Source organism: Dunckerocampus dactyliophorus, chromosome 10 (genome assembly GCF_027744805.1).
Source record: "Dunckerocampus dactyliophorus isolate RoL2022-P2 chromosome 10, RoL_Ddac_1.1, whole genome shotgun sequence".
Taxonomy (NCBI): Eukaryota; Metazoa; Chordata; class Actinopteri; order Syngnathiformes; family Syngnathidae; genus Dunckerocampus; species Dunckerocampus dactyliophorus.
The window spans coordinates 3,205,599-3,226,444 of NC_072828.1; the positions used below are offsets into that span (position 1 = coordinate 3,205,599).

The 20,846-nt window shown below is 38.9% G+C and overlaps 1 protein-coding gene across 5 annotated transcripts in view; it reads left to right on the top strand.

Annotated features, from left to right (window-relative positions):
- Positions 1-20,846, top strand: part of rnf220b (ring finger protein 220b) — a 54,250-nt gene that overhangs the window by 33,286 nt on the left and 118 nt on the right. Inside the window, exons 3-16 of one of the 5 annotated variants that reach the window (XM_054788806.1) lie at positions 2,363-2,489; positions 4,839-4,881; positions 4,968-5,060; positions 8,487-8,529; positions 8,791-8,880; positions 13,817-13,860; positions 14,112-14,199; positions 15,920-16,016; positions 17,313-17,372; positions 17,453-17,511; positions 17,594-17,666; positions 18,742-18,850; positions 20,044-20,118; positions 20,186-20,744. In XM_054788806.1, the coding sequence (XP_054644781.1) occupies positions 2,363-2,489; positions 4,839-4,881; positions 4,968-5,060; positions 8,487-8,529; positions 8,791-8,880; positions 13,817-13,860; positions 14,112-14,199; positions 15,920-16,016; positions 17,313-17,372; positions 17,453-17,511; positions 17,594-17,666; positions 18,742-18,850; positions 20,044-20,118; positions 20,186-20,257 (1,073 nt within the window). In that variant the 3' untranslated portion in view covers positions 20,258-20,744. Of the gene's footprint in view, positions 1-2,362; positions 2,490-4,838; positions 4,882-4,967; positions 5,061-8,486; positions 8,530-8,790; positions 8,881-13,816; positions 13,861-14,111; positions 14,200-15,919; positions 16,017-17,312; positions 17,373-17,452; positions 17,512-17,593; positions 17,667-18,741; positions 18,851-20,019; positions 20,745-20,846 lie in introns of all 5 variants that reach the window. The other 4 variants (XM_054788803.1, XM_054788804.1, XM_054788807.1 and 1 more) reach the window with 4 other exon arrangements.

Consider the following 20,846-nt stretch of genomic DNA (forward strand, 5'->3'; position numbering starts at 1 on the left):
TTTGGCCCATTTAGCTCCGCATTAAGGCCCACGTAGCGCTACTGATGTGGCATATTATTGACTTATGTTATTTCCTTTGAGATGGACTTCGTCAGGTGCTTCCTCTCCATGATAATCTGTATTTACACTACAGTCATCCCTCGTTCATAGCCGTTAATCACTTCCCGATAAGTGAATTTCCACGAAGCAGGATTCCTTCAATGGAATATTTTCATAGTTAGAACATAAAAAACCTGTTTGCAACCTTTTAAATATGGTTTTTAACATTAGTAGCGCCCTCTAGACATGAAATAACACCTCTACCTGTACAGTCACCTTTACACTCCTACTACCCAATATAGTAGACATCATATAGACTCACACATGTTAGCATCGAGACGGTTTCTCGCTCCGTTTTTAATTCTGGTTTCTGGACAGTACTTCCTGCGGTGGCTGTTGTTGTTGTTGTTAATAGGGCCTGGGACGATAATAAATAAATTAATTAACTCTTTCAATCCCAAAGATGTAGAATCCCGAAGGCCCGATCCCAAAGACGTGTTTATACGTCTTTTACGTTTTTGTTGCGCTAGAGGGGAAAAGTGGTGATGATGCAATTGCACACTTTTAGAGCAGTTTTAAGCCATAGAAACGGCCACAAGGTGGCAGAAGAGCATTTGATAAGAGCTTGGCATGTGCATTTGAATGGAAAAAACATCCATGGCAGCAAGGAGGAAGTGGAAGAACCTGGAGGAGTGTAGCGTGCAGAAGGTTCCACATGGTAGGGAAATTTTAACGCATGCACACGCACGCACGCACACAATTCAGTTCCAAATGTGGAAATTGTAAATAGTTCATGGTGTTACGTATATTTGTAAATAAATGTTTTTTTTATGTAAAACAACCCTTTTACGTTGTGGTATAGTTGTTTAGATATTTGAGCTGTCACAAAAGCAAAAAAATGGTTTCAAAGTGAAAGTTATTCTTGAAATGTATCTTTTCACAAAAAGCTGCTTTTCTCCCGTTTTTAGTTGGAAACTGATATTTTCCTGAAACTTACCTACGTTCTACTGCTGATTACTAAAGAACTGAAACAGGTAGAAACAAACTTGTTTTCTGATGAAAGATGGGAGTCTAATATTTCTTTTGGTAGGTTCCATAGACCACAATATTCTGTGTGCCTGGAAAGATCAGTCAAAATCTTTTAAAATGGCCGGTAGTGGGGGTGGTCTTTTGAAAAATGGCTGGGATTGAATGAGTTAATCACACAATAAATGAAAATCAACTGGATAATCAATATATTGGCATGTGCATGCATGTCTGTTTTCCTCCTCTCTCGCCTCCAAACGGGCTGGAAGAGGGTTCACTCTGTGCATTGGTTTCAGTACTTTGGCGCGTTGGTTCCTTTTGTCAATCATACAGTCTCGGTGGGTGGAGGCATACACACAGAGTGCAGAAAAGTGTCACGTAGGAGAAATAATTATTATTAAATTATTAGTAATAGATTGCAATATGTTGGCATATATTTTTTCATTGTACTTTTCCTAAAAGTAAGGTTGAAATCTCGTCCCATCTTGTTGTCATACACCCAATCTCGTGTATCGTCTTGTCTCGTGACACCCCTGCTCATTAATGTAACATTACTGACACCAAGTGACCAGTGCCTTGTATTTATTTCTATTTGACTTCATTTAGCCATTTCTATGCTTGAAAATTATTAATTTAGGCCAAAAATAGGTAACATTTGTTTAAATATGCATATTTTTGTACTACTAACAGGCTGTAGTCAACCACAAATACCGCGTGATAGAGTGAAGCCGTGAAATTCAAAGCGTGAAGTGGGAGGGATTACTGTACCTCAAATATGACAACCAGAGCAAGCACTGGTTGTCCCGCTACTGTGCAGAGACGGCAAATTAGGTGCGTCCTGCCTACTAGTGCTCAGTGATTGATGGCTTTCAGGAGTAAATCACCTCATCTACTAGGTAAAATCTTGATATAGTGGAGCTCCTCGGGATCCCAGCTGGCTGCTTATGGCAGTAATCCATCAGCGGGGCCCAGTGGGCCGCGTGGCCCTCCTGGGTAATGTTCCTATTGACAGCCTATGATGTCGACATGCTGACGAAGGGGAGACGCTGCAGCGGTCGGTGTGTGTGTGTGTGTGTGTGTGTGTGTGTGTGTGTGAGTTCCTGTTTTACTTTGTCAATAAGATAGTTTGCTCTACAGAACGCACAATCTAACGAAAGTTGTGATTCCTCAAAAAGTTGCGATGCCATTTAAAAATTCCAATAACTTCAATGGAGCGACTGGAATGTGACACAAAGACACACATAGTTGAAGTAGCAGAGAGCTCCTCAGCTTTAGCACCTTTGTGGAATGCTTCCAGGCAAGGTGAAGGTTCTGTACGATGCTGGGGCTCCAGTTTGTCCAGTGTGTCAGAGCGTTCTGCGACCGGGAGAGCTGCAAGACCACATGGAGCAGGAGTTGACCAAGCTCAGCCATCTTCAAATCAGGTACAACAAGTCTTCCAAATTGGCCGATCTACATCCACACAGTTCATCAAAGCTACCATAAGACTACTTTTTTAATAGAAAAAATCACAGACGTTTTTTAAATTTTTGCTATTTCCTGGTCGGTCGAGAATGGAACCCCCACGCAAAGCGGGGATCGACTGCACATTGAAAGCTCAAAGGTGCTTAAACAGGAACGCATACTGTACACTCCTGATTGAAATTTTAAGAGCAGTTGAAAAATTGCAAGAAGTAGAGAGGCAAAATGAAGAAACGGGAGTGAGACAAAAAAAATGGAAGTAAGCAATTTATTCCAAACAAGCATTAAAGTGAAATAGGCTGTTCATCAGCTGATCAGAAGTTTAAGACCATAGTGCAATAAAACCGTAAAACCTTTTTAAAATAGAAATAGCAATGAAATGTTAAAAAAAGGAGTGAGTAACGAGTGGCTGTGCCATTCTTGTTAATCAGCTCAACAACCGTTTTGGGCATGCTAGGCTAGTGGGAATGTTGCTCCAGGTGCTGAAGATGGCTTCACGGAGGGCATCCACTGTCTGGAACTGATGTCCGTTTTTGTAAATCCATCCCCAAATGTTCCCCATTGGATTTAGATGAGAGGAACACACAGGATGATCCAAAAGAGTGAGCTTATTCCTCCGGAAGAAGTCCTTTGTGAAGTGCAGCGTTGTGCTGTTGAAAAAGCCGGTCATCACCACCCAGACGAGGGCCTTCAGTCATGCAACATCTCTACAGTACATAGACAGCTGCCGTTTGACGCCCCTGCACAACCTGAAGCTCCATTGTTCCATTGAAGGATCATGATGGCGCCCCCTCCACTGTGCCGTGTGGAAAACATCAGGACCGTCAAGGATACATTTTTTTCTCATCAGAGAATAAAACTTTCTTCCACCTTTCAATGTCCCATGTTTGCTGCATCCTGCAAATTCCAAACGGACGTTGAAGGAGACGAGGTCATTGAAGACGTTTTTTGTTCTTAAAAGTCTTCTCTGGCAGATGGCGTCTGATTTTTATCGGACTGCACTCGGCACCAGTAACTACCTTTGTTCGGGCCGAGGATGGTCCCGTGTCTCGATGGACAGCCAATCGGATCCTCCGGCTCGCCACTTGACTTTTCTGTTCCATAACCCTCAGGATGTTTGAAGAAGATTCAGATGACAGTCTTACCGCGTCCAACCACGAGAGGCCTTGCTTATGCAGCTCAACAGTCCCACCGCGTTCAAAGAGAGAAAGCTTTTTTGCCCTTGCCATCAAGAGATCATGACAGCGTGAATACCTGACACTAAATCGCATTCATTCCACATTTTTGCCAACTTTTTTTTGCTTTTAAATGCTGTGCTCTTAATCTTTTGATCAGCTGATGAACAGCCTATTTCACTTTAAGGCTTGATTGCAATAAATTGCTTATGCAAAAAGTGTTTTGTCTCCCTTACATTTCTTCTTTTTGCATATCGAAGCTCTACTTAGAACCCCCTTAAGATCCAACAGTTCAAAATGTACATTCTTGCAATTTTTCAGCTGGTTTTAATCTTAAGAGCGTATAATGTTTTCCTTTATTATCAATGTAATGCTATCATGTTTGATGTATTTGAACAAACCCTGGCAACGTAATGCATTGATCTCCTTGGCATACATTATTTATGGTGGGTGCTAATGAATGCAGACAGTTCCTGTACTCTCACACCCCCCTTTTGTGATTTGCCAACATCTGTGTCACCTACATTGTGCGTTGTTTACAAGGCGCCTCATTGTTCCCCACATATTTCATATTGCAGCCGTCAGCCTCCAGGCGACAAATCATACAGCGGGCAAGTAATGTCCCGCTAATGGCTGCTCCAAGCCAAACGTACTCGCTCATGCACAGGCCATGCACAACATATGACACATAACACACACACGTACACACTCCTGCTTTGGCCAGAAGAAGGATTTTTCCAATAAAGACGTTACACTCCAAATCTGCTTAAAGACCACTTGGTGGACAGTAATGGTTTCAAATGGAACACTAAACCTATGTGTGTACATAGGTACACATATATATATATATATATATATATATATATATATATATATATATATATATATATATATATATATATATATATATATATATATATATATATGTACACAGTATATAAACAGTGTGTGTGTGATAAAGATTGAGTGAAAAGACGAAAAGGAGGTTATACACACACTTATATGCAAATTTAGACAAGATAAAAGCAGGCAACTTACAAGATGGGCCATATTGCTGACAGCATTTTTGATTTGTGTGTTTTACGGATGCGTTGTTTATTCAACCTGTGTCTCATTCACACCTCTCCCCATCACAAGTGTCACCCCCGTGCAGCACGACCACGTCATGAGGACGCCAAAGGTAAACACAGTTGATATCGCCGCGACGCGCGTTAGTTAGCCCTGCTGCGCCACCTTTGAGGCATTTCCCTCCTTTTCTGCTTGTAGGCTCTTTCGTTCTCGCTGCACATCAAGCGGGAAGGAGGTTCCCCGAGCTCACCCACCCGACCAGCTGACGACACCCACTCTGACCGTTATCAGGTAATGTTTAAAATTTAAAAATCCATAAGTTAGGAAAAGTGACTATTAGACCAATCAATGATGATACTCGTCTGATAAATACAGCATTTTTGTGTTTAACGTAAAAAATTTCCTTTTTTTCCAGTACAACCTCATGTGTGGGACTGTTTTTTTTATTTTTTTCTTAGAGCGTTTACAAATTGGGCCTAAAATTGGGCTGAGAAATCTTGTCACGATTTAATCCGGTAATTTTCCCTTCTTGGATTTGAGGTTTTTGGGAGGTTTTAGGCCCAATTTGTTAATGCAGTTTGAAAAAATATCCCACAAGATCTGGTGACACCCCTATTCATTACACACGTTGGATATTTTTACTGTCAAAAATAACGCGTTGACGGCGGTAACATATTTATTTCATTAATTAGGTTACATTTTTTAGTGTAATTAACGCATGCGCACCAGAGCAAGCGCTCCTCTCTGTTACGACAGCAGACGGAATCACAGTGGAGCGTCCCCACACAGTCCCCACGCGCTTTTGGTACTTTCTTCTGCATCAACAGCAGCACAGCAGTACATGAACAAGCAGTACAACACCATATACTGCATATACTGCATATACTGCATATACTGTATCTCCAGCTCGCACACGTCTCTAGTCTGTTCATCCTGGCAACGACACTTCCTCGTGTGTGTAAATAAACAAGAAGATAAAGAAAAACATGAAGGCGATATTCTTATCACTCACTTCAGAACTGGAAATTGGGATGAACAGTTTGCTGCATTAAGTGTGCTGAAAAATACACAGAAATGTACCTTAAATTACGTGATGTCTTTGAACGCAACCCCTCATTGCTCATAATAACAAGGTTTAAAGTGTGATTCAAGTGTTCTGCTGCTATTGAAGAGATTTTTAGTGTTTTAGTGTGCCATGTTTTAGCTTGGTTGACATATTCAGTTCATATGGAGCTGTTAATACTTACAAATATATATATTTATCTTTCTGTTCATTAAATACAGTGAAAATTGCCATATTTCCGACATACTGTAGTTGCTAATGGTGATTAATCCTGATTAAGTAATTAAAAACTGTGATTAATCTGATAGAATTTTTTTTTTCATTTTACAGACCGAATTTTTACACACAAAAAAATCCAACGATTCTCTTCATTTTCCAGTGCAACCTTATGTGTGGGAATGTAGAAATATTTTACATGAACAAATTTGGCCTAAAGTCACCCAAAAACTTAAAATCCAAGAAGGGAAATTTGTTTGTTTTTTTTGCCGTGTAAAAATATCTAACGCATGAAAAGAATCGGAGTGTCACAAGATCTCGAGAGATTAAAACGTTACAAGATTTCTTGTTCAGAAAAAAAACTGTCTTGTGGGCACTCAGCCTGGGACAATAATTAATTAATTAAATAATCACACGATAAATTTAAATGACCTGGATCATTTTGCCTGCCTCAATACATCGCCGTGTGCATGCGAGTCTGTTTTCCTCATCTCCCGCCTCCAAACAGGCAGGAAGAGAGTTCACTCTGTGCATTGCTTCCAGCACCTTGGCGCGTTTGTTCCACATAACACCGGCATGAACATGAACGGAGTGAGCCCTTTTGTCAGTCGTTTTTTTTTTTTTTGTCTCGGTGGGTGGAGGCGGGGCCGCTAGCGTACACACAGAGTGCAGAAGAGTGAGGCCTCGTGAGGAGCAATGCGGACGATCCAATGACAAAATCACAGTGAACGTTATTGGTCATAAATCTACTTTTGCTTGACCGATTTTCACCATTTAAAGACTAGTAGGCAGCTTGAAGTCTGCACTTTTGTCGTGAGTTGAAAACGCTTGTGGTCAACTTCTCCATAAAATGTCACTGGTCACAATATAAGTGCAAAAGACTGAGACTATTCTGGTTATTTATGTTTTTTGTAGCTAAATGAGAGGGACATGATATTATGATGACTACACCAGCGCAAAGTACACCCACAATATTACACATATTTGTAAACGAGTCAAAAATCCAGATTTTTCTTTGCTCTTGAGCGTAGCTCCGTGCATTTTATTTTCCGACTATATTTTGCAAGCCTCCAAAAGAGCCTCGCTCAACTAGTAGTTAGCAACATCATAAACATGCTTTCTGGTCTTGATGTGGTGCCAGTGACTCATTGGTTTTACGGGCTGGGAGTCGATCACATGTTGCAGCCAACGTTCACGAGTCGTATGTTCATCAGGGCTGCCGCTCGCCTTAACTCCTGACAGAGTAATAAACCAGTGGAAGAAATGAAATGCAGATGTCTCAATCAGCTCACGTTTCCTCTCCTGTCCGCATGTGCTGCTTTGGAACAGGATGATATCACTTGGATGCCAAATCCAAGGTGAAAATCCACCATGCTGGGTGCAGAAGGCTGCGGAATTGAACAAACTGAAGGCAATTAGCATGATTAAAACACCAGCAATTACACAAAAAAACGATTTCTCGATGACTTACGCATGCTTACTCTTAACTCATTCAATACCAAAGACGTACTTATACGTTTTTATAAACCCGAACGCCCGATACTAAAGACGTATTTATACATCTTTTATGTGTTTTTTTGCAGCAGAGGCAAAAAGAGGTGATGACCCAACTGCACACTAACGGATGTCACTTTTGAAGCAGTTTTAAGCCATAAAAGCGGCCACAAGGTGGCAGGAGTGCATTTGATAAGAGCTCTCAGCATTGATCGATCACTTGCATGTAAAAACACACTCGACAGCAAGGAGGAAGTGGAAGAGCGTGGAGGAGTGTAGCGTACAGAAGTTTACGCATTGCAGGGAAATTTTAACCAATGAACATGCACCAAACGTGCGCACGCGCGTGCACACACAGTTGAGTTCCAAATGTGAAAATTGTAACTTGTACATGGTGTTATATTGGTAAATACATTTTTATTTTGATGTAAAATAATCGTTTTTTGAGCTTTTTCGTTTGAGATGTCACAAAAGCAAAAAAATATTTGTCTCAAAGTGAAAGTTATGCTTGAAATGTATCTTTTCACATCGCACAATGGATTGTACCTTTTCCCTTTTTTAGTCTGGAGCTGATATTTTCCTAAAACTTACCTGAGTTCTATTGCTCATTACTTAAGAAGGGAAAAAGGGAGAAACAAACTTTATTTTTCTGGTGAAAGTCGAGAGTCTAATCTTTCCTTTGGTAGGGTCTATGTTTATTTAGACCTTCAACACAATATTTTGGATGCCTTGGAAGATCGGTCAAAATGGCCGATACTGAAGGGGTTGTCTTTTGAAAAAGTGGCTGGGATTGAATGAGTTCCAATGATGCGGGTATGTATGAAAAGATGTAGTTTGGTGCTAATCCACAAAGATATGCACTTTAAAAAGGTACAGTATCTCAATGGCTGTGATAACAACAATGAATATAACGTGTGACACGTTGTTGTTTTTGTCTGCTGCAGACGTTTCTCCGCGTGCGGGCCAACAGACACACAAGACTAAACGGTACGTTGATGCATGCGCACTAAAGCAAATAGTTTGTTTCATTGCTGCCGAGCCGGTATGACGGTAAAAAAAAAGGAGCCATACGAGAGGCTCCCGTAGCTCGGCGATATCACACAGCTTATCTTAACAAGATGGAGTTTTGGGGTTTTTTTCCTTTTTTTCCACCGTGGCAAACAGTCTTCCCCGCCCCGGCCGACCTAGCGCCCACACGAGCAGAGGAGTTATTAACCTTTCAACTTTGACCTCTTGATATGTTAACAGTCGACGACCTCTGCTGGTGCAGGTGCTACGTCAAATCTGCCCCATTACGCCCCCACAGCGCAGGAGCCCATCTAGACTGCACACAAGCCGGTAAGACGCCACACGGACGCCACCCGATGCACACATTCAAATAACACAATACCGATACAGGGTTTTTTTTAGCAGAAATCATTGATATCAATAGCAAAAGAGATAAAGGGATGAAGAAAAATACAAAAAACTTCCAAATGCAACAGTTAGTTACGAATGCTGCACATACTGACCTGTAAATAATAATTCAACTCATTTTGTATTAAATATACAGTATTATTCATTAGATTTTATAATATATAACTATTATTTATGATATATATTGGCACAAAAGTATTGTCAATAATATTTTTTAAAGAAATTATATGTATTACCTCATGGACAACAAAAGTATTCTAAATATATTTTTTAATAAATATTTAATTGCAATTTTTTTACACAAAGTATTATTTAATATTATATGTATTATATTGTATTATATTATATACAAAATAATTTCGATGAAATAATCGATTTTGAAGTTTGTGCTTGTCTGTAATAACTAAAAAGAATATATTTTTTAATAAGAAATTGAATAGTTGACTTGAAAAAAGTTACCCAAAGAATGAAGTGTTTCTTAGTATGTAATTACACTTAAAATATTGTTAAAATAACATTTCAGTATTAATTTTATGTGTAAATAATAATAATACATAATTTATAGAGCATGACAAAAAACGTAAAATATGACTTAAAATGTTTTAAAATAATATTTCAATAATAATAAAAGGTCATTTAAAGAGCATAAGAAATAACTTGAATCACTTCAACTAATGGATGGTATGGATGAAGTTTGTTTTTTAAAATGTTTTTCATATTCAAATATTAGGAGTGATTTTGTTGTCAGGTAGTCCTAATTTCTTACAATTTTCTTTAAAATAATAATAATTAAAAATAGTGTGTATATCTGATACAGTACTTTTATTGAGTTTTCTCTGTAAATATTTCCAAACTTTAGCTGCATTTGTGCTGGCGTGTTTCTACACAGCCTATTAAAATGCATTTAGAAAGCTGAAAAATGTGCTCATAAAAGTTTAAGGAAAGCCACGTCGTGCATTTTGCATGAAAAACTATGAAAAATGGCAGACAAAAGGATCGCAGAGCTTTTCTCCTGAAACTGCTGTCCAGGTCTGTTAGGCTTACAACAGGACGCCTAATGAGCTTCTAAATACACGTCACAAGAAGAGAGTGTGTGTGTGTGTGTGTGTGTGTGTGTGTGTGTGTGTGTGTGCTGGGTGGTACTGGGGGGGGTCTCTTGTGTTGATTAATCAACCTCTCACTTTCCTTCTCTCCTCTTCTTTTCTGTTTGATGAGCTCTTCCTCATCTATGACCGCCTCCTTAACCCTCATTATATCTGCTGGCATGGCGCTGCTCGGGGTCACGGCCACCAGCCCCGATGTGTGTGCGTGCGTGCATGCGTGTGTGTGTGTGTGTGTGCGGACCACCAACCCCCCACTACTGTCATGCAGGAATTAAGGCGCCCTAAAACTTAATGCCCCTTACTTGCAATCTGCAGCCAGCGTGGCCCCGATGGAGAAGGAGGTGCTGCTGATGTTCTGCCGTGTTAACTTTCACATCAGTGAGGAAAAGCGGGGCTGCCGTGACACACGATTGTGTGTTTTCCTGTGCTCGCGCTGTTATCTCCTCCTTGAACGTACCAGGAGCTTATCCATCATAAATTCCCCCAGTGTCATTCAAACCGTCTTCACCCCGATACAAGATGGTATTCGTTCCTAAAAAAAAAATGTGGGAAGGACGGGTTGTTTTATATTCAGGAATGTCAGAGCTTTTCTTCCTGTCACTCGCGCAAACCTGTAGTTTACAAGATTTTTCTACATTTCTGAGATACAGAATTTTTTTTTTTAATTATCTCTAAGCTGTAACTATTAAAAATATCACAAAATTAAGAAACCCAATGAAATATTTCACTCTTTGTGTTGTGAATCTCTGGAGCATAAAAGTTTCACTTTTTGAACGGAGCGACTGAAATGCATTCGCTTTTCAAAGATGTTCTCATTTGTTGACGTGCACATGTAGGTTGGGGTTTTTTCCCCCTAAAAAACAATCAGGAAAAAAATGGGTTGTTTTAGTATTCTTGCAAAATGTCCAAGCTTTTCTTCCTGCCACTCACAAAAACCGGTAGATTACAGTATCAAGCTTTTTGACAGTGTTTCTCATTTTATGAGACACTCAATTTGGATCCGGTATTTTTTTTCCAAAAAAAGAATCTGAAAAACTGGTTTTATACTCTCACAGAATGTCAGAGCTTTTCTTCCTGTCACTCGTCCGAAGCAGTGATTCACAATATTGATGTTTTTGGCAATATTTCGCTTTTTATGAGCTAGTGAATTTGGGGTTTTGTATTGGCTGGGAGCTATAATCATCCAATTAGGACTAAATTAAGAAAGCCCTGTTGAAATATTTCACTCTGCGTGGAGTGAATTTGGAGAAGAGTTTCACTTTTTGAATGGAACACTCGCTTTTCAAAGATATTTTCATTTGTTGAGTTGCACATGTAAGTATTTTTTTCTTTGAAAACAATCTGAAAAAAAAGTCGGCGTCTTGCAAAATGTCAGAGCTTTTCTTCCGGGCACTCTTTAGTTTGCAATATTGAGCTTTTCGACAATTTTTCTAATTTTATAAGATACTGAATTTTTTTTAATTGTCTCCAAGCTATAATCCTCAACATTTTTACAAAATTAATAGAAATGATGGAAATATTTCACTGTGTGTGTAGTGAATCTGGACAACGTAAAAGTTTCACTTTCTGAACGGAACTAAATTCACTTTTGAAATGATGAAGTCATTTTTTGCACCTAAGATAGTGGGGGTTTTTTTTCAGAGGAAACCATCTTAAGAAGACGGGTCGTTTTATATTCAGCGACTCGCAAAACTTCAGAGCTTTTCTTCCTGTCACTCACACAAACCAGCAGTTTACAATATTGGGCTTTTTGACAATTTTGGACTGTCCCTGAGCTGTAGTCACACAAATGATGACATATTCATTTCAGCATGTTGAAATAGTTTACTTAGTTTCGCTTTTTGAACAGAAATAAATTCACTTTTCAAAGATATTCTAATTTGTTGCGATGCGCCTGTATTTTTTTTTTTCCTGAAAAGACGTCTCCCCTCTTAGTCAGGGTCTTGCTAGAAATCACAACTTTTCTTCCTGTCACTCACGCAAACCAGTAGTCAATACTGACGTTTTTGGTAATTTTTCTCATTTTTTTGAGCTGGTGAATTTGGGTTTTTCATCGGCTGTAAGCTATAGTCATCAACGTTTCTACTAGACTACTACGCTACAAGGGCATGTCTTGCTAAACGCCGGAGCTTTTCTTGCCGGCACTCACACATCACCTGGAGAGAGGCGGCCGCCACGCTTGTGGAGAAAACGTGTTTTTAGCAAGTTAGCAAAGAACAGGGGAGGAGTTTGGTAACATATTTTGGACATGTGAGTAAAAATGAAAGGTTCATTGGAGACTCTAAATTGTCCATAGGTATGAATGTGAGTGTGAATGCTTGTTTGTCTTTATGTGCCCTGCCATTGGCTGGCCACCAGTCCAGGGTGTACGAAGTCAGCTGGGATAGGCTCCAGCATACCCCCGCAGCCCTAATTAGGATAAGCGGCATAGAAAATAGATGGATAGTAAAAATAAAGACAATACAATAAAGAAATAGAGAGTAAATGAAGTAAAAAATGCGTTTTTGGAAGTTGTTGTACAAGTGCAAAAAGGAGTAGGAGTAAATACTTTCTATGTACTTATACTTTTATACTTATGCTACGTACTGTACTGTATACATACTTTTGGTTATGATGCTAATGTGAAGATAATGGTGATCAACCAAGCAGTCATCAAACAGCAGCTAAGAAATATGACTGACAAATGATGATGATTGAAAACAGGATTTAAAAGATGTTCTTCCAAAATTTGGGTGATCTTCTATTTGGGCCAATACGGTAATAGATTGTAAAATTGTGTGGTGCATATACAGTTTCATTCGGAATTAGAGATGCTCGATATCTTTTTTATTGTTTTTCCCCAACCGATACCGATAACGTCCTGCTTCTCAAGACCAATATGGAACCGGTAACTTTTTTATAGCTACTTGTAGGTGTAGGTGTAGTTTGTGTACACCTGGAGGTAAGAAGGACTGGAAGAAATTAGGATTTGACCAAGTGTACCTGACATCATGACATTACTACGACCACATCACTGCTATCAGGAGAACCAGAGTATAGAGGGGAGGGAGCCACCTGCTGTGGCCCAGCAAGGTGCACTGTATTCGGACACATGTGCCGAGCAGCTGGTTTGCCGCTACGGAGGTCAGAAGAAACGGAGTGTCGAGTGGGAGGAGCCACCTGGCGTGGCCGAGCAAAGTGCACTGTGTTCGGGCGCACGCTCCGAGCAGCCGGTGTGACGCCACGGAGGTCTCTGGCGAACCTTTTTTCATTTTTCAAACATCACGGCGCTGGAGTTTCCGGAGGCTGATAAAGTTTTTTGTGTGCTCGATGGATCGCGGAGGATTTGGTTCACCCAGCAGGCGAAATGTCTTCCTTTTAAAGAGCTTAGGGGAAGTTACGGCAGGCCAGAAAAAGGGAGCGCTCGATCTGCTCACTCGCACGGTACGCCTTATTTGAAGCGTTTTTTTTTAAATGATCGGTTATCGTAGCAATTTTTAATGTTATCGGATTTATTCCCTGATATTCATGCACCCCTATTCTAAATCTATGATAGTAATTTTATTTAAAAAATGATGAACGAATCTGCTTTATTTGCAGCTCTAATATTTTGCAGTGCACATGGATTTGAAAAAGGAAAAAAGTTAATAAATCCATCAATTTTCACAGCCTCAATATGTGCTTTTGTGAAAAATCCACACGTGAGAAAAGGCATGAGATATGAATGTGATCTGGAACTCATGCTGGCGTCAACGCTTGTGTGTCCTCATCTGCAGTCAGGATCAGCAAACTGAAGAGGAGGAAACCGGACGACGCTCAGGTATGTTTGATTTCATCTTTTTTGTTGTTTTTTTCTTGGTTCCCCAGAAAGACAGACGATGAAAGTCTACCTTGTGACATTTTTATGGTCACGTGAGAAATATCAGGAAGTGGAGATTGTTCACGGACGCTGCTTTTGTGTTCACGCAAGATCAGGATGACTGTCATGTCAGGGGGATTTCATGTTGTGATGAAAACGCGGCCTGAAGCTACAATCAAGTCATGTGTGTGTTCACGCGTGTGTGCGTTTAGGAGCTCCCTGCAGACACCACACCATCGGAGGAGGAGTGGAACGAGAGGAGGAAGATACAGATGATGTCGCTAGTCGGAGGGTTCAAAGGTGTGTGTGTGTGTGTGTGTGTGTGTGTGCGCAGTGGAGAGCAAATAATGTGAGTGAGTGGCAGCTGAAAAAGCACTGAACTTTTCAGTCCACATTATGAGGGAGCAGCGAGGAAGAGCAGGGAACAGCGTGGCTTGAAGGATAGCGTCCGCGTAAGCACAAGCTCTGGCATGCAAACACCGAGACAGATACACTCAACACACACACACACAGCCTAAAAAGTGATTTACTAGGCCCTACTTGTGTGTGTGTGTGTGTGTGACTTTAATGCTAATGAGCTGTGTTTGTCTCCAAGAAGCACAATCGTGTACTTTATCCACTTTTTTTATAATTGGTAGGGATCGGGATCGGCTGCTGATCCGCTGTATTTTGATAAAATCGGCTTCCGCCACGAGATGGGCCCGATCCGGTTGACATATAACGTTCGCAACTGCGGGCCACACTCCGACACGGTACTGTAGTTGCACCTCTAAGCTGGTTGCCGCCCGCAAGAAGAGGAAAACGCAACAGCACCACGCAGACATGTCCGCGGTGGGTTTAGTTTCACGTCCGACGTCGGATATTCGGCTCCATAGCTCGAGCGATAGTTCCGCCTCACTGTGCCCGGGCTGATGTCTCATGGTGCGGGGAGCTCGCACGGGAAGTGCCGCTCTAACCGCTGGTTGTTTATACTAGGGACCGTCAATAAATTACTATTGTGTTGAAGGGAGTTTGTTTAAAAAAATGTCATATATTCTAAATCACACCACAAATTGATCAATAACCATGTCAAATGATTAGTCCTACCCTCAATGTATTTTGCAGGCCCATTTTTTTCCAATTTGATCTTTGATTGGATTAGGGACCTGACTCAGAGAGGTTTGTTACAAAAGCCAAACAATAATCGTAACAATAAGAAAAGAAAAAAGTGAATGCTTTGGTTGCATTATTTTTAATGCTTTGAAGAGCTATTTTCATAACCATATTCCATTCATGTTTGTAAGAAAAGCTTATTAAAAAAAAAAAAGGATCAGTAGCCGGATCGGATCGGCAAGACGATAAAAAAAAAAAAAATTGGGTGAATCGGAAGCCAAAAAATGTGGGTCGATACATCCCTAATAACTAATGCATAGAACACCTGTTTACAACCTTTTAAATACACTTTTTAACATGATTAGAGCCCTCTAGACATGAACTAACACCCCTATAGCCACCTTTACACTTCTATTACCCAAGAAGTAGACATAATAGGTGAGAAAAAAGACCTAATTTAGACATAACATGCCCATCAGTGTAACGTTACTGACACCTAGTGACCAGTGTAGAATACTACATATCATCACAACATCTTTGAATGCGTCTTCTGAGTGACTTATATTTATATTTGACTTGTTACAGCCATTTTTATGCGTGAAAATGCTTCATTTAGGCAAGAATACATATAGCATGTGTGTTTCTTCACTAATAGTAGGCCCTATTCAGCCACATGCCATGAAGTTGGTTTAAGTGCTAACATTACACTCACTTTTAACAGCAACATCATGCTCGGTTAGCATATTCACGGGAGAAAAACAAAATAGTGGGACTTCCAGCTCCCACGTCTGTAGCTGACTGACAGGTAGCTGGCAGGGCTGCAGGCATAGTTTTGAGATGTGTAGCGAAGCCTGTTTTGTTTTGTTTTGTCGTTTTTTCACTGATACAGTCCAGATGTTTCCCTAATAATGTGCGCATGTCTCCGTAGGGGCCATGTTGGTGAGCAGCACGTCGAAAGAAGGGCGGGACAGCGACGCCGACCTGGACGTGGACGGAGACGACACCTTAGAGTACGGCCGAGCCCAGTATCCTTTAGCCAGAAAGGAGCACGGAAACGGAAGCACAGTCAGGAGGTTCTAGGTTTGAATTTGTGTGCTTGTAGCTGGGATAGGCTCCAGCTCAGCCTGGACGGAAGAAAATAAAAAGAATGATAAAAACGACCACATTTAGGAGGAAAACAATATATATACTGTACATATTATAATGAATATAAAGATTGTGACTACATTAAATTACATAGAATTTTATTCATGCTTTTTTCATGTCGTCGTTTAAGCTGTACATGAAATAGCACACAATATATGTTTATTGCATTTTTTAGGTTTAAATTAAATGTATAATGATTTTTTTTATTTTTAATTTCAATTGTAATTGTGTGTATTTATTGTTTATTATTATTATTATTATTCATTTTTGAGTCTTTTGCAGTATTTCTATGGCAATGCATGCATGTCATTTTGATGCTTCATAGTTTTTTATTTATGTTTTTATTCATCTGTCTATAACCTCTTATCTTCATCATTATTTGGATATTTCCATTTATGCATGTAATTATTATTTTGGTATTTATTTATGTATCCATCTCTAATATCATATTTTAATTTAATTGATTTTGTATCTATTTATGTCCTGATTATTTTGATATTTCCAAGTATGCGTGTAATTATTATTTTGGTATTTATTTATTTATTTATGTATCCATCTATAATCCCTTATTTTAATGTATTTTTAAAAAAATTATGTATGTAATAATTATCTTGATATTTCCATTTATGCATGTAATTATTATTTTTGGTATTTATTTATTTATTTATTTATTTATGTATCCATCTATAATCCCTTATTTTAATGTATTTTTTAAAAAATTATGTATGTAATAATTATCTTGATATTTCCATTTATGCATGTAATTATTATTTTTGGTATTTATTTATTTATTTATTTATTTATGTATCCATCTATAATCCCTTATTTTAATGTATTTTTTTTTTAATTTGTGTATGTAATAATTATCCTGATATTTCCATTTATGCATGTAATTATTATTTTGGTATTTATTTAGCCATCTAAAAGCTTTTATTTTAATATATTTTATTTTTCTATTTATCTGTGTAATAATGATTTTGATATTTCCATTTCCATTCATTTTTAGATTTGCATTATTTGATTAACTAAAAGTAGTTATAATAATGATTACTATTGATTTATTTATATAATGTATTCTGACTTTTTTTTCACTCAGATTTTAAATGAAAAAGTCCGTTTGTGCAGAGGTTTGGTGTGTTTTTTTGTTGTTTTTTTTTCCTGAGCGCTGTCGTCAGATACACGGAGACAGATGTGATCATGTGCTCTGGCGAAAACATCAAGGAGATGAAAGCCAAGTACGTCCATCTTTCTCAGCTGCTTCACGTGTAAAGCATCGTTGCGTGATGTGATTCCATGTTTGATTGTTCCTCTGCAGCAGCGGCATGATGCCAGACTCTGGAGTCCACAGAGAAATGTCCCAATGGTGCAATGAGGGTATGGCAACACAAGACCAGTCATTATTACTGTTCATTTTTAAGCCTTTGCTTGCTTCTCACCATCAATGTTGTCCGTGCAGAGAGTCCTTCCACCAGCAGTGCCGACAAAGTGGATGTTCTCCCAAGAACCTGCAGAAACACTGACACAGACGTGTAAGTTTGGCCTGAATATCGGCGATATTACATCAGTCATGTGCAATACTGCGGGCAATTTGACATTTTCGGAGGAAACCCTACAAAAAGTGTCACAAAAACACTTTATTTTGTCATCATATCCCATAATTGCATTGGATGAAGAAGAGTACCATAATTCCGGTCTAGGACAAGGACAAGCAGCATAGAAAATGGCTGGTTGGCGCTGCAATGCTGCCTCTGTCCACCAGGGAGGCTGACGTCATTGCAGCGCCCCAGTGAATGCGTTGCTCAGATGCAATGCATTATGGGAAAACTTTAAAAGAGTTTAAAAGAAAACTCATATTAATACATGTTTGTATATTTCTCAGGTATGCTTTTGGAGTGTTAAGTTGCTGTGTGATGAGTTTAGTGTTAGTTTTAAGATGACACCATGAGTCAGATTGTTATACAGTTATATATAATATATTTATATATAAGTTATATATAATGACCTCCTGCGATATCCAGTGGGCGGACAAGCTGGTTGTGAGTGCACTGAGAGCTCGTGATTGTCACAGTTTTCAAACAATTAGTAGTATTTCTGAAGTAAGTAGGTAGATGGTAGGTAGATGTCACAAAATGAGAATTTAGCCATAAATTAGCCACACCGCTTATAAGCCGCAGGGTTCAAAGTTTCAGAAAAGAAGTAGCGGCTACGCTATTAATAGCACATCTTTACAACTTGTACAATATTCTGTTTTGTTCACACTTAAAAGACATGCTACACGCAGGGTTGAAATTAGCGGCTTATGCACCAGAACTTTACGGTCGTAGTAAAGTTGCAATAAACAGTATTGTTTGTTATTGTACGTCCAGCATGTCTGATCATGCATTGCAAGTGATGTGTGTGTGTGTGTGTGTGTGTGTGTGTGTGTGTGCGCGGGCGCACCGCTGACAAATGACAAAACACATGCAGCCAATGTGATTGCTGCAAAATTTCATGCTCACTGTCCATGATGGCAAGCCAATTATTTCATTTATCTTCCATTTATAAATGACTCTGTAGTGTCTAATGTGTGTGTGTGTGTGTGTGTGTGTGTGTGTGTGATTGCAGGCTCTCAGAAGACTCCACGCTGACGTCCCTGGATGCTCTTAAAGCTCGGATACGGGATTTAGAGAAACAGTTGTGTAAAGGAGACAGATTTAAATGCCTCATCTGCATGGTGAGTTGACTGGATAGCTTACATTTTTTTATTTGTTTTATGTTTTCTGTATTATTTGTGCGCCATGGAAGGTTTTTTTTTTTTTTACATGTCACATAAGCACGTAGTTCCATATATATCTATTTGTTTTTTCTTTATGAAAAAAAAACAGCAAAAAAACACTTCTGGATTTTATAAAATAAAATGAAAATAGGTGCTTTTGATTGGACAGCAGTTTTATTATTCATTATTGTTGTTATTTGTTATTTATTATTATCATTTATGATAACAATGATGAACAATAACAATACTTCATATTAATATTATTGTGTTTGTCTGTATTTGTATATTATTTTCCATTTATTGTATTATTGATTAAAAATTACGCGATTGGAAAAAAAAGATTTATTTTTCATCTGGATTAAAAGAAACAAACAGATGATACTGTACATGCACACGCCTTTATTATGCAGTAGTAGTAGCAGTATTATTATTATTGTATTTTCCAATATTTATGTGTATTTTTGCAATTATTGTTATTAGTTATTGTATTATTTATTTTATCACTAGTAATATTAGTAGTATTATTTTTGTATTTTACCATTTATATATATATATATAGAATGTCTTTTATTAAATATTCATGTTTATTAACTTTCATATTATTTATTAGATTTTGAAAAATGACGGCTATTGGAAACAATCCATCTAAATATCTGACTAAATGAAAATATAAAATTCTGGATAAAAATGAAAAAAAGAACATAATTTTCATATAATTGACCGTTTTATTATGTATATGTTTATTTTGTATATTATTCTTAGTAATATTAATAATTGTCATGGAGTGTATTATTTGTATTCATGAGATAAATTGGTTATTTTAAATATTGGTACTGCTCACACTCGCACAGCATTACTTGTGCTTTTTTATTTACATTTACAATTTCAAAATTAAATCAAATCTAAGTACATTTTTTGTTCTTAATTTGACATTTTTTCCCCCGAATTTTAATCATTTTCTTTCATTGTTTCTTTTTATTCAATTTAGACTTTCAATGAAATGTCAGAAAAAGTGCGATGTGGTTTTGAACGTCACGATTATGCAGAGGACGTCCATGACAACAACTTTCAATGTACTTGAACCGGGCGACATCTAGCGGCAGGATGTAGCATTACACCTATTAAAGTGTTGCATGTGTTCCCCCCCCCAGGACACGTACACTACCCCGCTGACCTCCATCCAATGCTGGCACGTCCATTGCGAGGAGTGTTGGCTCCGAACGCTGGTAGGCTTCGTGTTCTGCAAATGTGTCTTGAACAAAACAAAGATGACTGATTGGAGCGCGTGTGTAGGGAGCGAAGAAGCTGTGCCCCCAATGCAACACTATCACCTCTCCTGGGGACCTGAGGAGGGTCTACCTGTGACGCCAGGACCACCATGAGGGCTGGACTTGTGAGCAGCTGGCCTGACTCCCACCCTCGTTCTCACCTTGGACCTACTTTTTAGTCAGTGCAGCCTCCTTCAGTGACTTTTAACCATTTCCTGCAACCTGATTGGTGGAGCAAGCAAACAATGGGACGATATTTATCAATTTTATAACCCTTCTTGTGTGTTTTATGAGGAAAAGAAGCATATGTATATAGTTTTTTTGTGTTGGGTGTTTGTATATTGACTGTACAGTTTGTCTCTCACACTAACCTCTTCTGCTCTTCATCCGTGTTACCAAAATAAAACATGTGGGCTCCCCCCCCCAAAAAAAAGGAGGCTTGGGGTTGTAGTGTTGTTATTGTCGGAGATGCGTCGACTTTTCAAGAAGTGGGTCGCTGCGGGATTAGCCGGATGGAGCCCAAGCACGGCTCAACCGGAGCTAAATCCTGGTATTCTCGGCTTTTACTTTGAAAGACCGCACAGGTGACGACCCTCCGCAACCCTGAAAATATTTGAAAATGTTTGATATTTCTTCACGACTGACTTCCACTTGTAAGCTCCGGTTGCCAGATGTGAAAATGTGTC